Source organism: Canis aureus, chromosome 19 (assembly GCF_053574225.1).
Source record: "Canis aureus isolate CA01 chromosome 19, VMU_Caureus_v.1.0, whole genome shotgun sequence".
Lineage (NCBI taxonomy): Eukaryota > Metazoa > Chordata > Mammalia > Carnivora > Canidae > Canis > Canis aureus.
Window position 1 is genome coordinate 49,224,766 of NC_135629.1, and position 12,670 is coordinate 49,237,435.

A 12,670-nucleotide genomic window follows, 5' to 3' on the forward strand; every position below is an offset into this window, starting at 1 on the left:
CATCTGTCTAGCCACTCTTGTCCTGTCCCCTCTCCTTGCCACTCCTCTATTCCCTGATATTTAAACTACTTACTCAGGGCTCTCTTCTCACTCTACTATCTCTTCTTACATGATTTCATCTAGTACCATGGCTACAATTACCACCTGGGGACTGGGGGGAAAAGCCTCTCTTTTGTGAACTAGGCCATATATGTAATGAATATTGAAATCACAGTACCTCAAAATCAATTTATCCAAAACCTAATGCCATCTCTCCCCAAAAACCTGCTTTTCCCAGATGCCAGGAGCTTATTTCCCCTTAGATGTTGTAGATGCCCAGCAGTTGAGCATCTGCTTTTGGCCCAGGTTGTGATCCTGGAGTCCCGGGACCAAGTCCCACATCGGGCTCCCTGCATGGAGCCTGCTTCTCCCTCTGCCTGTGTCTCTGCCTCTCTCTCTTTCTCTCTGTGTCTCTCATGAATAAATAAAATATTTTAAAAATATATTTGTTGAAGGAGGGAAGGACTTAGTTTTTATCCCAAATCCTGCAATTGGTTTGGATTGCCCCAAATAACCAAATAATTTATCACCCTCTACTGAGTTTACTTTGAGACTCTAGCCAGATCTGTTATGTACCATCCACTAAGCGGGTAAAAATGATAACATTTGTGAAAAATGACTCCTCCAGTAACTTTAGATACCAACAGAGATACCCTAAGTTCTGGCTTACCCAGCTCAAAACCACAGGGTTATTTAAGCTTTATTTTGACCCCAAAGTCACTTCCCATTCCTCAGACAATGATCTATGACTAAAAACCATTACTTTCCTAGGGTCAATCTGGTTCTCTCACCCCAAAGGCAATCAAGAGTAGCTATGAAAACCTACCACCAAAGAAGCGTATGAAAACAACTGTAGAAAATAAACAAGTAAAAAAGCAGAACCATGGGTTTGATGGTGAAAGATAAGAATGAGTTCCCTTTTCTGATAGAAATTTCCTTAGTCAGCTAACCTATGTATATCAATTCTCATAAGATTTCCTTGAGATAGGATAAGTGGTCAGGATAAAGCAACAAAGAACTTCAAGAGCTGGCCAGCAAGGGTATTCTGAATGCAGGAATGCGAGGGCCATCATTCCTTCCAGGTATGTGTAACCTTGGGAATGACTGTATCTTAACCTACCCCCTATCAGAAGCTACTGGGTTCAACAATTACCTGTCTTTTCCTTAGCCTTTTTCTTCTTCTTTTTTTTTTAATTTATTTTTTATTGGTGTTCAATTTACTAACATACAGAATAACCCCCAGTGCCCGTCACCCATTCACTCCCACCCCCCGCCCTCCTCCCCTTCTACCACCCCTAGTTCGTTTCCCAGAGTTAGCAGTCTTTACGTTCTGTCTCCCTTTCTGATATTTCCCACACATTTCTTCTGCTCCACTTTAAACATTCTCTTTTTCCCTGGGATTATGGTTTCCTTCCTCACCACCCTGTTCAAACTGTATTGTCAAATATCCCTAAAAATTTTCCTGATGGTCCAATCCAAGGAGTTGTTCATATTCATCTTCGAAGGTTTTATTCTCTAATTGACATCCTCTTCTCCTTGATAATTCTGTGACTTAGCACTGCCCTGACTTTTCTCTACCTCTCTTGCCATTCTTTCCTTCCCCTCCTTTTCCTCCGTACTGTACCAAGAATATTAATATTATCCCCACCTTAGGGATGAGAAAACTGGGGCACACAGAGATTGTACTACCTGCTCAAAGTCACACAGCTTGTAAATGGCAGAGTCAGGATTCAAACCTAAGCTGCCTGGCTCCAGATCTTTGCCATAATGCTCTTCCCACAGGATTCTGCTTGAGTTTTCTCTTTTTCTGCTCCCTTTCCTAGAGGAAACTCTTTTGTTTTTAAATATTTTATTTATTTATTCAAAATAGACAGAGAGAGAGAGAGAAGCAGAGACACAGGCAGAGGGAGAAGCAGGCTCTCTGCAAAGAGCCCGATGCAGGACTTGATCCCGGACCCCAGGATCACGCCCTAAGCCAAAGGCAGATGCTCAATTGCTGAACCACCCAGGCATCCCTAGAGGAAACTCTTGATCCTTTGGCTTCAGTTGCCACCTCTGTGCAGATGGTTCCCCAACCCGGGAGCCCCAACCATCTTTCTGGCTTCATATCAAATAACAATATCAATAGCCACAATATCGACCTTACATTTACTGAACACATACTTTAGCCTAAAATTGTTTTACCTTCATTATTGCACAACACCTTCGCATGACAGATGCAGAATAGCATTACAGAGAGATTATAAGATTTGTTTAACGTCTTAGAGCTGTTCAGTTGTAGAGACAGGTGGTAGATCATGAAGTCTATCAAAACAATATAAGCTTCTTAAAGGTAAATGCCATGTACTCTCACATTTGCAGTGCCTTCCATATCTTATATATAAGAGGTGTCTGATATATATCTATGAAATCAAATTTAAGTGAGACAGTGTGCAATTTTTTATATATCTCAATAAAGCTTAAATAAAATGTAAAAAAATAAATAAATAAATAAATAAATAAATAAATAAATAAAACAAAGAGAAGCCCAAACAAGATGTTTCCTGCTTTTGCCAACTGGAGGCAGAGTCCTGGACACTTCTGGGATGGATTATTTGTGAATTCAGTTACCGGTATACCCTCTGCCCACATCACTGGATGCAACAGGCAGTGTAACCGAATGAGCCTCTGGTCAAAAATAAGAATAGGATTCTAGTGCAAATAAAATGGTAACAGAAAAAAAAAATGGTAACAGAGACAGCTAGCATTTATGGAGTGATTGTTGCCATACATTGTGCTTCATGCATGCCCTTGTTTATGTCATCACCCTTAACCCCAGGTAGTAGGTAATTCTGTGGCCATGTTTCATATAAGGAAACAAATTAAACAATTTGCACAAATAGAGTCCAAGCCACTTGACCTCCAGGGACCTGTTTCCTCATGAACAAAATGAGTCAGTGGATGATTTCTAAAGTTTCTTAGGACTCTTAGATGCAAGCATGCTCATGACTCTTGGGAAACCCTAATTTAAGACACATTTACGTATTATTGAGCACAGGGTTGCTGGCTGGACTTGAAGACTAGCCTTGAGGAAACCTGGTAGTGCCCAGACTGCCTGAACTTTAGGAACTAGGAAATGCTTTTCAATCTATGTTTTACCAACTGGCTCTGTGAGCTATAGTCATCATTTGGGCAGGTGTAGTGTTACTGCAGCTTCTGCAAATTAATTATTATACAAAAGTAGTGGAAGGGAAATTTAAATTCATTGGGAAATATGCCAGGGCCCTGCCATTAAGCAATTTACAGCTCAGCTGAGAATATTTTCACTGAACAATCAAAAATATTCATAATGCTCCATGAATGCAGTTGCATAAAGTATCTGATCACAACTGGCACCTTCTCTGATGAAAGATGGGAGCATGAAAGGATGAATAACAGACCTCCAAAGATGTCAATGTCCTAATCCCCTGGAACCTGTGAATATGTTAGCATAATTGCACAGGGGAGAAAACACTTCACCTCTACCCTCTTAGGGTCTCTGGTTGAAAATCAGAATTGTGCTGACAAAAGACAAATTAATAGGAGAGAAGCAGACAAGTATTATTGAATTGAAGCAGGTAAATGAAAGCCTTCACAAGGGAATGAAGACCCAGGGAAGTGGCCAGAGCACAAAGTTTTTGTGCCTTTTGGACAAAGAAATGATGACTTTGTGAAATGACAAAACAAAGAAAGGGATTTGGGCTAGGGATGGCGAATTGCAAGAAAGTACTAGGGGGTCTGTCAACAGGGTAACTGGAGGAAGACAAGAGCTATTTCCGAGAGTGTTGTACAGATCCATTTCAGTGTTCATGCCCAGTCTCTGGTGATAAGGACATTCTTTCCTTCCTGGCCCAGGGAGGGCACCTTTCTCAGGGGAAATTTTTTTATTATTTTTATTTATTTATTTATGATAGAGAGAGAGAGAGAGGCAGAGACACAGGCAGAGGGAGAAGCAGGCTCCATGCACCGGGAGCCCGATGTGGGATTCGATCCCAGGTCTCCAGGATCGCGCCCTGGGCCAAAGGCAGGCGCCAAACCGCTACGCCACCCAGGGATCCCCTCAGGGGAAATTTTATAGCCTGATTTTAAGTAGGTCAGAAAACCCTTCCAACACATGCTGTTTCTCAAGTGCCTTCTACTCCAAATAAGCAACACACCAATGTGGCATATTTTGGGGTGGCATGTCCTGAGCAACTTCACGTGGTCAAAGGGACTTTATAGATATGGATTAAGCTAAGGATCTTGAGATGGGGAGATTATCCTGGATTATACAGGCAGGCCCATTATACTCATGAGGGCCCTTACAAAAGGGAGGCAGGAGACCAGAGAGGAAGGTGCTACTGGCTATGAGGATGGAAGAGGAGACCATGAGCATGGAATGTGGGTCACTTCTGACAGTTGGCAGTGGAAGGAAATGGATTCTACTCTAGAGTTTCCAAAAGGAAGCAGTCCCACTGATATCTTTTTTTTTTTTTTAGATTTTATTTATTTATTCATGGGAGACACACACAGAAAGAGAGAGAGAGAGAGAGAGGCAGAGAGAAAAGCTCCCTCCATGCAGGGAGCCTGATGCAGAACTCGATCCCAGGACTCGATCCCAGGACTCCAGGATCACTCCCTGGGCCAAAGGCAGGGGCCAAACCGCTAACCACCCAGGGATCCCCATCCCACTGATATCTTAATGTCAGCCCAGTGAGACTAACTTTGGATGTCTGGCCTACAGAACAATATGGGAATACATTTCTGTTGTTTTTAAGCCACTAAATTCATGGGAATTTGTCAGCAATCAGAAACTTATACCGGGAAACCCAAAAAGAACTGGCATTGCCCTCCCTCCCACTCTTAAAGGATCACTGCTAGCCCATAGGGCTTTGTCTCCCAAATCTTGCATTGGTCTAGATCCCCAAATAACCAGGTAATATATTCCACCTCCTACTGGACTGTCACATCTGGGGAACACCACTCCTGGAAGAAAAGGCACCTTTTCCTCAAGTCAGCTGTCACTAGAAACATGCCAATCTCAACAGCAGCCCCATGCACTGGGCATGTGTGGGATTTCTGCAAGAGAGGTCATGGGTTGGGGGGTAGATTACCAGCAGGAACCCAGCACCTGAGTTTAGTCTCAGCTCTGCCACTGACAAGCTCTGGGAAATGGAACAAATGCCTTAGCCCTCTGTGCCTCTGTTTCTTAATCTGCACAACCAGGATCATGCTAATAGCACTCACCTCCTAAAGTTGTTGCAAAGCTGAATTAAGTTCATGTGATGGTGCTTAGAAGAACAATGCCTGGCATTCAGTAAGAGTTTATTTCCCCTTAGATGTTGTAGAGGCTGGCCTTTGTATTTTGCCCAGCCCCTCTGTGTGTGTATGTGTTTGGTGAGAACATATAACACAAGATCTATTCTTTTAACATATCTTGAAGTGCACAACACCGTATTGTTAACTATTGGTACTAGGTTTTATGGCAGATCTCCAGAACTTATTCACCTTGTATAACAAAAACTTTATACCTATTGAAAAGTAATTTCCCAGGGTGTTATACTATATGTTGGCAAATCTAACTCCAATAAAAAATATACAGGGATCCCTGGGTGGCGCAGCGGTTTAGCGCCTGCCTTTGGCCCAGGGCACGATCCTGGAGACCCGGGATCGAATCCCACGTCGGGCTCCCGGTGCATGGAGCCTGCTTCTCCCTCTGCCTATGTCTCTGCCTCTCTCTCTCTGTGTGTGTGTGACTATCATAAATAAAATAAAAATTTAAAAATATATATATACAAAAAATAATAATAATAATTTTAAAAAGAAAAGTAATTTCCCATTTCCCTCTTCCCCTAGCCCCTACTGACTACTAATCTATTCTCTGCTTCCATGAGTTTGACTACTTTAGATATTTCATGTAAGTGAAATGATGCGGTATTTTTTCTTCTGTGTTTGGTTTATCTCACTCAGAATAATGTCCTCTAGTTTCATACCTATTGCCACAAATGTCAAAATTTTCTTATTTTTTTAAGGCCAAGTAATATTTCATTGTGTATATATATATATATATATATATATAAAATCACATTTTCTTTATCCATTTATCTGCAGGACCCACTTTCTCAAGGGGTAACCAAAGTTGCAAATAAGATGACTGGCCATCAGAGCTAAATTTCAACCAGTGCACACTAGAAGAGCCACCAGTTGGTTGTTCATCTTGAAATATCCTCACACCATTTGTAAATAATCATTGCTAAGAACCAGCTCCCACCACATTCCTGCCAACCCAGACCCTGCCCTAGGACCCCACCCACCCCACAATTCAGTAGCTAAAATAACATCTGCTGTAACAGCAGAGAAGGATCTCCAGTGTCCTCTCTGATTGGTCAATTCCTGCACCATTCCAGCTGTCAATATTGTCCTTGCAAATGGCAAATAGATCTAGACATTAGTATGTAATAAGGGAATGAAAAAAAGGTGAGGAGGGATCCCTGGGTGGCGCAGCGGTTTGGCGCCTGCCTTTGGCCCAGGGCGCGATCCTGGAGACCCGGGATCGAATCCCACGTCAGGCTCCCGGTGCATGGAGCCTGCTTCTCCCTCTACCTATGTCTCTGCCTCTCTCTCTCTCTCTGTGTGACTATCATAAATAAATAAAAATTTAAAAAAAAAAAAAAAAAAAAAAAAAGGTGAGGAGAGGGATCCCTGGATGGCGCAGCGGTTTGGCGCCTGCCTTTGGCCCAGGGCGCGATCCTGGAGACCCGGGATCGAATCCCACGTCGGGCTCCCGGTGCATGGAGCCTGCTTATCCCTCTGTCTGTGTCTCTGCCTCTCTCTCTCTCTCTCTCTCTCTGTGACTATCATAAATAAATTTAAAAAAAATTGCCTCTAGCAATAAAAAAAAAAAAAAAAGAAAAAAAGGTGAGGAGAGAACTAGCAGAGTGGTGTCGGATTTCTCAGGAAAGAGAAAGAGAAGCAACTCATCTATCCAGGAGCTTTGGGTCTTTGTAGAAGGAGGAACATGGCTGCTGACCTCACGAGCAGTTGAAAAGGTTTGGGGAAGAGAAAAGAGCACTTTATCAACCACAGTAAATCAGCCTGTATTTCCCAAGCTGGCCAAAACCATACTTCCCTTCCAAGAAGTGCTTTAGAATCTTGCCAACCTTCCCTCAAAAGAAAGAATGATTCTTATCCACTTGAATCTGAGTGGACTTGTAATTTGCTTGTAACCAAGAAAATGTGGTGAAAGATGAATTGCATGGCTTCCAGGGCTGGATCCTAAGGGGAGACGTAGCCTTATTGGCTGGACCACTTCTACTTAGAGCTCTGAACTGCCATGCAAGCTGAGGTCACCATGTTGGGAGCAGGCCAAACTCCTTGAGTCTGAGGCTATGGGAAGGGTTGACAGTGCACAGCCAGTTCCCAGCTGCTCTAGCCCCAGAACTACCTAACTGCAACTGTACAAGAAACCTTAAGCCAGAATCACCCAGCTGAGCCTTTCCCAGATTCCCAAACCACAGAAACCATAAGAGATAAGAAAATGACCATTGCTCTTTTAAACCACTATATTTCGTGACAGTTTTTATGCAGCTGTGAATAACTGATGAACAGCCCTTGGAGAATTTCCTGGCATCTTTCCTCATTTATTTCATGTGTCTCCTTTCTGCTTCCCTGTTCCAGGGCTCTTCTTTCTGCTGAGTTTATCAGAAGTCATCATTCATAAGACCAAAGGTAAGTGCTCAGTGCCTGACTTCTCCATAGCCAGAGACCAAGAAGGGTGTAGACCAAGGATGTACCTGGGATAACTCACATTCTCCAATGGACTAGAACAAAGGGGCTTGTTCTGGGAGCAGAATTTAGGGATGCTTACTCCTGTCATTCTTTTTTAATTCATCATTTCATCAAATTTTAATGCATATGTTTAAGTTTCATTAATTTAAGTAATCTCTACACCCGACATCAGGCTCAAACTCACAAGCCCAAGCTTAAGAGTCACATGCTCTTCCAACGGAGCCAGGCAGGCACCCCTTAATGTATAATTTTATTTTATTTTCCTTTGTCTGTTCATCTGTTTTCAGTAACCACAATATGCCCAATGTAGGAATGGAATAGTGGCTAAAACATACAAAGTCTCGCTAAGTGAACATTCTGGTGGGTAAAGACAGCATTATGGTAACCATTTCATTCTGATCATAAGTGAGGCACCAAAAAAAAAAAAAAAAAAAGAATGTGATGATTTCAGACTAACTTTAATCCCTTGGAGCTCTCACTAGATTCTGATTCAGCAGGTTTAGGGTAGGTCCTGAGATTCTTCCTTTCTAGCCAACCTCCAAGGGATGCCTCCTGAGTAACCAGACTGTGCACTGTGGCCCCCATCACATTCCCAGCCCCCACTCCCTGTGAACACTGCACAGTTCCCAGATTTCTCCACTAGACCCAAAGCTCGAGATACTTTCTTAGCTCCACTCATTACCAAGGGGGCTCAAATTAAGATCTTTAATGTCTCTCTGTCCAAATGAAGTTATACATAGTGTTACAAAGATAACATGTATATATCAGAATATACCTCCTGTGGATCCCTGCAAATTCAAATTTTTATAACCCTAACTAATACTTATTATGTGCCAAGCACTGCCCAACACATTTTATATGTATCAATTCACTTACTCAGTCTACAGATGAGGGTATTGAGGCACAGAGAGGTTAAGACACTTTTACAAAGACACACAGCTGGTAAGTAGCAGAATCAGAATCAAACCCAGGGTCTTAACCAATTAATTCCATCTTTTATAAATTCTTCCAGAGAATAGCACAATTATATCACGTTGAAATTTTTGTGTTAAAATTAATTTAAGACCTTTATCATGCAAACGAATCTTTTTTTTTTTTTTTTTTTCTGTAACTTGGGTTTGGTATCTCTCATTTTTTAATGTGCTGAAATCTCACAAGTGAAAAGGGGTATAGGCAGCTTCATCCTCTAGAGGGCCTGGTCACAGGCAAAGCCAAATGATAATGGGACATCCTTTAACCTCAGGGATGTTTGACCTACCCCTCCTTCTTCCTGCAGCTTCCTGTACCTGCCCCCAACATGCTTACTGTGTCAATGGCACTCAGTGTACCTGCGACCATGGATACGTTTCTAGGTCTGGGAAGGAATTCTTCACATTCCCCTTGAACACATGTGAAGGTAAGGGATAATTTTCAAACCACCTGGAGCCGGGAGTGGAAAGGAAACACCATAGAGATCATGAGGAAACAAATGCCAATAATGTGTACTGCTAAAGTCTACCAAGTCCACCCTCATGAAGAAAGAAACACTTATACAAAATCAGCATTTCCCCTTAAATGTTTTTTAAGAGAGAATGAGTAAGAGCGGAGGGTGAGGGAAGGGGAGAGAGAGAGAGAGAGAGAATCCCAAGCAGGCTCCATGCCCAGCACAGAGCCAAATAAGGGGCTCCATCTCATGACCTGAGATCATGACCTGAGCTGAAACCAAAAGTCATAAACTTAACTGACTGAGCACCCCCTCCCTGGTGCCCCAGAATTTCCTTTATATATTTTGAAGTTCTAATATACTTTCTAATATATTTTTCCACCCCTTCCACCCCTGGTTACCTTCTCTTAACTTCATAATGAAACATGTGTTTCTCTACTATTATTTTTTTTAACTCATCAACTATTTCCCTTTCCAAGATGCCTTGTTTTCCCCCATCATTTCAGGTGAAGGGGATGAGAATGCCCTCACCGTGATGAGCACTGAGTAACATATAGAATTGTTGAATCGCAGGGACCCCTGGGTGGCTCAGTGGATTAGTGCCTGCCTTCAGCCCAGGGTGGGATCCTGGAGTCCCTGGATCAAGTCCTGCATCAGGCTGCCTGCATGGAGCCTGCTTCTCCCTCTGCCTGTATCTCTGCCTCTCTCTCTCTCGTAAATAAAAAAAATAAAATATTTTAAAAAAAAGAATTGTTGAATCACCATATTGCACATCTAGAACTAATCTAACACTGTATGTTAATTATACTGGCGTTTAAAAAAAAGGATGCTTCATTTCACCCTCACTTCCCCTCTCCTAACAAAGAGATGAGATCCGTAAAATACTGTTATTTCACCCCCTCCCCATCTCCCCTGCCACATCTCATGAATTTAACTTTATCTCAAGGTTCACTGCTCACCCCTGCTTCCTCTTCCCTTCATCTCCCCTGATGTTGAGTGTTCTGTAGTTCCTGGTTTCATATTTGTTAATTCATTGTTTGTTTGGAGCACTTTCCCACGTGCTCTCTTCAAACCTGCCCGCACAGCTAATGTCTCTCACATGAATGCACTGTCTCTCATTTCTTTGGCTCTAAGGAGTAGGTTCTATCCTGCCTCAGTGGGAGAACATTTTCATTCTGTCCTCTTCTCCGAGGGATCCATCAGTGAATATCCCAGCGATCAGAGAAGTATCTTCAAGCTCACAGGGATGCAGATGGGAATTCCAACAGCAGTCTGAGTCTCATTCCTTTGTAGTGATTTTTGTCTTGGGCTTAGGTTCCTTGCAGAAGCCCCAGGAAGATCAGCCTTACATTTCATTGGCAAGGGGTGTGGAGTGAAAGCTGGAGGAGAGGCTGGTGGAGAGATCGCCTAGGAATTGGGAATAAAACTGCCATGTCTGGCCTCCTCAAAAGAGAATAGTTGTTGAGTGGGCAACTGAGAGCAACTGCTCTACTACATCATGGTCTGAAAATTCCCAATTTCATGTTTGCCATACCAGATGGGGAAATCACACATCCTTACTACCTACCTGACATTTGCAAAGGGGGTACAGTAAGCCTTGGGACTGGAGACACATTGACTTAATCCAGACATCCTAACTCAGTTAGTTAATCTAGCAAGTGTATTACTCTGCTCGGGTGGCTTTGACAAAACACCACAGACAAGGTGGCTTAAACAACAGAAATTTATTTTCTTACAGTTCTGAGGCTGGGAAGCCCATGGTGAAGGTTTTGGCAGTTCCACTTTCTGGGGAGGCCTCTATTCCTGACTCGAAGATGTCTTCTTGCTTTATCTTCACATGGTCTTTCCTCACTATGTGCACACAGTGGTCAGGCAGGTGGAGAAACTCTTGTGTCACTTCTTCTACAGATACTAATTCTAACAGATCTAGGCCCCATTATTAGGACCTCATTCAACCTCAGTTACATCCTTAGAGGCCTCATTTCCAAATACAGCCACACTGGAAGTTAGGTTTAGTTTAGGTTTTCAACATGTTGAACTGGGGGAATATACAAACATTCAGTTCATAATAGCATATACAGTCAGTTTCCCACTTTTATGCCCTCAGCACTTGCCATTCTTTTGCATACTAAGTCTAAGGCTCTCTCTGGCTACTGGAGACCACTCAGTTCATGCTCAGGACAGGTGGAAGTACCAGTAACTATCCCTGCAAACACTTCTCTGCTGATAAATGATAAGATTTGGCAGATAAAAGCATTATCAACAATAGCCAAATTATGGAAAGAGCCCAAACGTCCATTGACTGTGAACGGATAAAGATGTGTTTAGGGGCTCTGGGTGGCTCAGTCGGTTAAGCATCTACCTTCAGCTCAGGTCATGGTCCCAGAGTCTTGGGATCAAGTCCTGCTTCAGGCTCCCTGCTCATCAAGGAAACTGCTTCTCCCTATCCCACTCCCCCTGCTTGTGTTCTCTCTCTCTGTCAAATAAATAAATGAAGTCTTTTTAAAAAGATGTGTTTAGAGAGAGAGAGATAATGGAGTATAACTCAGCTATCAGAAAGAATGAAATCTTGGGATGCCTGGGTGGCTCATTGGTTGAGCATCTGCCTTTGGCTTAGGGCATGATCCCGGAGTCCCAAGATCGAGTCCCACATCAGGCTCCCTGCATGGAGCCTGCTTCTGCCTCTGCCTATGTCTCTGCCTCTCTCTCTCTCTCTCTCTCTCATGAGTAAATAAATAAAAAAATCTTTTAAAAAAATGAAATATTGCCATTTACAATGATGTATATGGACCTAGAGTATATTATGCTAAGCAAAGTAAGTCAGTCAGAGAAAGACAAACACCATATGATTTCACTCATATATGGAATTTTAAAAATGAAACAGATGAACATAGGGGAAGGGAGAAAAAAAGAGACAAGCCATAAGAGACTCTTAACTATAGAGAACAAACTGAGGGTTGCTGGAGGGGATGTGGGTGGAGGATGGCCTAGATGGGTGATGGGGATTAAGGAGGACATTTGTTGTAATGAGCACTGAGTGTTGTATATAAGTGATGAATCACTAAATTCTACTCCCAAAACTGATATTACACTATATATTAACTAACTACAATTTAAATAAAAACTTAAAAGAAAAAATTTGACAGGTAAATACCCTAGCCCCCTCACCCCTTGAGGAGTCACTCTGCAGCCTGTGCCCTCCTCTGTCTCCCAGAGGGTCCCAGGGGAATCAAGTCCCAATTGCCACAATGGAAACTTCTCTCTTTACTCTCTGTCTGGCTTTCCCTGTCTCATTTCACCACTTCCTTTCCAGTGTTTTCTGAGATCACCTCCTACATAAGGTACTTGAACATGAATTCATGTCTCAATGTCTGCTTCTCAGAGAATCCAACCAAAGTCAATGAGGAAAGGGAAAAACAAAGA

The 12,670-nt window shown here is 42.6% G+C and overlaps 1 protein-coding gene across 5 annotated transcripts in view; it reads left to right on the plus strand.

Moving 5' to 3' along the window:
• The first annotated feature begins 962 nt into the window (after positions 1 to 962).
• Positions 963 to 12,670, plus strand: part of ADGRE3 (adhesion G protein-coupled receptor E3) — a 40,130-nt gene continuing 28,422 nt past the window's right edge. For 4 of the 5 annotated variants that reach the window (XM_077859626.1, XM_077859628.1, XM_077859629.1 and 1 more), the window contains exons 1-3: positions 965 to 1,121; positions 7,714 to 7,764; positions 9,101 to 9,220. In XM_077859626.1, the coding sequence (XP_077715752.1) occupies positions 1,097 to 1,121; positions 7,714 to 7,764; positions 9,101 to 9,220 (196 nt within the window). In that variant the 5' untranslated portion in view covers positions 965 to 1,096. Of the gene's footprint in view, positions 1,122 to 7,713; positions 7,765 to 9,100; positions 9,221 to 12,670 lie in introns of all 5 variants that reach the window. The other variant, XM_077859627.1, reaches the window with a different exon arrangement.